General features: G+C 36.1%; 1 protein-coding gene across 1 annotated transcript; it reads right to left on the minus strand.

Annotated features, from left to right (window-relative positions):
• Positions 1-2,145: 2,145 nt before the first annotated feature.
• On the minus strand, positions 2,146-3,251 carry LOC112465328 (microsomal glutathione S-transferase 1-like). The gene is made up of 2 exons (XM_025032837.1): positions 3,000-3,251; positions 2,146-2,655 (listed from the first exon to the last, which is right to left on the minus strand). Exons 1-2 carry the CDS (start codon positions 3,111-3,113, stop codon positions 2,326-2,328), a joined length of 444 nt encoding a protein of 147 aa, XP_024888605.1. The 5' UTR covers positions 3,114-3,251; the 3' UTR covers positions 2,146-2,325.
• Positions 3,252-3,345: the final 94 nt, after the last annotated feature.

Genomic DNA, 3,345 nt, shown 5'->3' on the forward strand with positions numbered 1-3,345 from the left:
CACACACACACACACACACACACACACACACACACACACACACACATATATATATATAATTTATGGTTTTATATCACAATATGGCACGGTACGAGAGAGATCGAGTGCGGTAAAATTTTGTAAAATAAAACGATGAATATTCGTGCATCCGTAGGAATGTTAATTAATTGTGCAATCGATATTCCCGTGAAATGCGAGGATTTTCAATTAGAGAATGCGATGATTTTTAACTAAGGAACTTTTCTACATGTACTACTTTATCCAAATGCACCGTGTTCGTGAGAAAATTTCATTACGTCTAAAGCTCCGGAAAGTAGACAAACATTGATACACTGTTGACGGACACGTTACGGTATTACAGGCGCTGAAAAATGTCAATGCACTAAAAACACGTTGTTAATTTAATTTAAGGAATTAATTTAATATAAAATTAATATACAAAATAATATAAATATAAATAATATATTTTTAAAACACACATATATCTTGATTTCTTACAAACAAGAATGTTTTTCTCGAAGGAGTTTTAAATCGCTTATTGAATGGACTATTTGGATGATGCGTCATTAATTAATTATTAATACGGATGACGAGGCTGACTAAAAAAACTGGTTTGGTCGCGAACCTTTCGAGAGATTGCCAGCATAAAGAAGTTGAAAACTTATTCCAATCTTTGATAAGACATACTCCTGCCACTTTATGCAAACCGTTGCACGTGAGAAAGAATCGTTCAGCTGGCTTTTCTGTTCACGATAAAAGAAAAAGGTATGATCCTCACGGAAATCGAGGCGCAGGTACAGGAATGACCTGCTCGGGCTTGATTCTATATTCGCGTGTAACTCTGGGATCCGTGTTTGTCGTCGGAACAAAGGAGAAAATTGCATGGATATGAGATAAGGAATTTCTTCCGCATTCTTCAGCCGCTGGCGCCTGAACCTCTGCTTATTTTCCACACAATGCACTTTTATCGCAAGTGCAATTTGCGATTAAAAGAAAAAAGATATAGAGAACGTGATGAAATTATATATAGAGTACTTAATAGAAAATTAATATAGTTGACGTGTGTTTAAACAAAATACGTCACGCAATTAAAGAGAAATATTTTCAAATATATGGCGTATTTTAGAAGTCAATCGTTTACCTCGTTGGAAATTAAATTTTTTAATTTACATTACGTGCAGTTTTGTTCATTACCTATCATTATGTATAAGATTTTAAAAAATCACACCCACCTGTGATCGTGTCTCTTGATCACTCTACGCTTCTGGTATCGATTTCCATCGCGCGAGAAGACCTCGCATCAATTACCGGGGGTTTTTGCGAACGTTTACAATTCCGCATTTTACATCAAACACGTCGCACCGCAAAAACTGAAACGTCTTGCGATTAACCCGGCAAGGGCGTAGATCGAGACATGGTCGATCGTCGAATGACGCCGCGGCACCGACGACGACGACGAAGACCGCGACGACTAGCACGTCACAGACGCATCGCGACGTCTGACGTTCCCGCGTTTGTCGGCGTCGCGGTGCCGTCATGACGACCGCGTACGATAAAGTTCGCGTATGCGCCTTTGAAATGTGTTAAAACGCTTGCGCGGCTAGAAGCTACGCGAAATTATAATCCCGTGCACAGATTTTACAGAATCAAATCCATCTGCACGGAGAAAAAAAATTGTTGTTGATGTTGTATCAACAGGATTAGTCTAATTGGAAATAATCTTGTTCAATCTCAATTCAAAGGTCATGTTTTTGTTTTAATAAAATGAGTATTTCTTTTAATAAAATAAGCATTGTTTCACTAATACTGTTATTGAATTGACAAGATTATTTCCAATTAGACTAATGCTGCTGATACATCATTTTTTTCTCTATGTGCATAGTATTAACAGGAATAATTTTCAGGAAATAACAGGTGTAATTCTAACATATGATATTGTCTAGTGCTGCTAATAAAGCGTATTATGAATAAAATTTTCCATTTATTCCATTATATGTACAAAAATATTGTACATTTAGTATGACTTACGTTTTCTTCTCTGAATATATATGAATACATATATTATATTTTATATATAAATTTTATACGTATATATTATATTATATTTTTTACATATAATACATATCACATGTATGTAGATATATAAAATATATTTTTATTAATATGCATCTATATATATTTTCATACAATATAATTTTAGACCGTAAAATATTTTTCTGTGTAACAAACAATTTCTTATCCCCAATACCAAAAAAATATTGTATAGCTTATTATGTTTGTATCACATTGTATGCTCAGATGCAATTACTTCAGAAAACGTAGAAATTAGGAATAGTACAACAATGTCTTAACCGCTTCGAAACCCATAACTGCATATGCCACGAAGAAACTTATCGCTCTCATAGGTTGTTGTGAATATACTGCATACGATATGGTGTGAGCTACACGGGAAAGTACGAAGGTTCGTATCAGAATCTTGGCCAGCCATGCCGAAGGACCTGTTCCCAGCCAAAGATACGTGACTATGAACCAAGGCAGAATGTTCTCCAAGTCGTTCAAGTGTGCCCTGCGTACACGCTCCACATCTGGATCATCGTAAGCCACTTTGGCTTTGCTTTTGTTTTGGAACACAAGATCCTCTTGATTTGCAAATACCTACAACAATTGATCACAATCAGTTTCATTTTAGCTAATAGCCTCTAACGTTCATGTAACACTGAAACAGGACACGATAAAATATCTGTCTCCCCGTTAATTTGGTTAAGAAAAAAATATGTGCACTATTTAGATTTTAGATCTACAAAGTAAATTTTTCTTTATAATTCAAATATTTTCAAAGTTACTTTTTGCTACACATTCAGCATTTAATAATAGTGACAGTCCGTTCTCGAGGTAAAAAATTTTTTATGTTTGAATAATTTAATTATACAGAGACATCTTTTATGGAAAAATCATGAACATATGGCTATCTAATCTAGTGCGGATATTTTATTACGTACTCTCTTTCGGAATCGCTGTCGCGCAGTTAACGGCACCATCGCCAGCATTTTCAGGACCAGAATGCTGCCCCAAAAGCCGAATACTTTAAGCAATTCTGGATTTATTTCCGACATTTTTCCCGGCCTTCAGATTCACCTTCTCGACTATGTAATGATGATTCTGCTCGTTTTATGTTGCACGCAGTTAGTGGAGAGCAGGAGAGACTGAGACCTGGGAGAGACTCTAATCGACAATGACCGGCACGGCGATACGTTCCCTACTTCATCTATCTCTCACACACGTATGACACACACGTATGACACACACACACACACACACACACACACACACACACACACACACACA

This window comes from Temnothorax curvispinosus, unplaced genomic scaffold, assembly GCF_003070985.1.
Source record: "Temnothorax curvispinosus isolate PA1 unplaced genomic scaffold, ASM307098v1 QBEX01015096.1, whole genome shotgun sequence".
NCBI classification, from domain to species: domain Eukaryota; kingdom Metazoa; phylum Arthropoda; class Insecta; order Hymenoptera; family Formicidae; genus Temnothorax; species Temnothorax curvispinosus.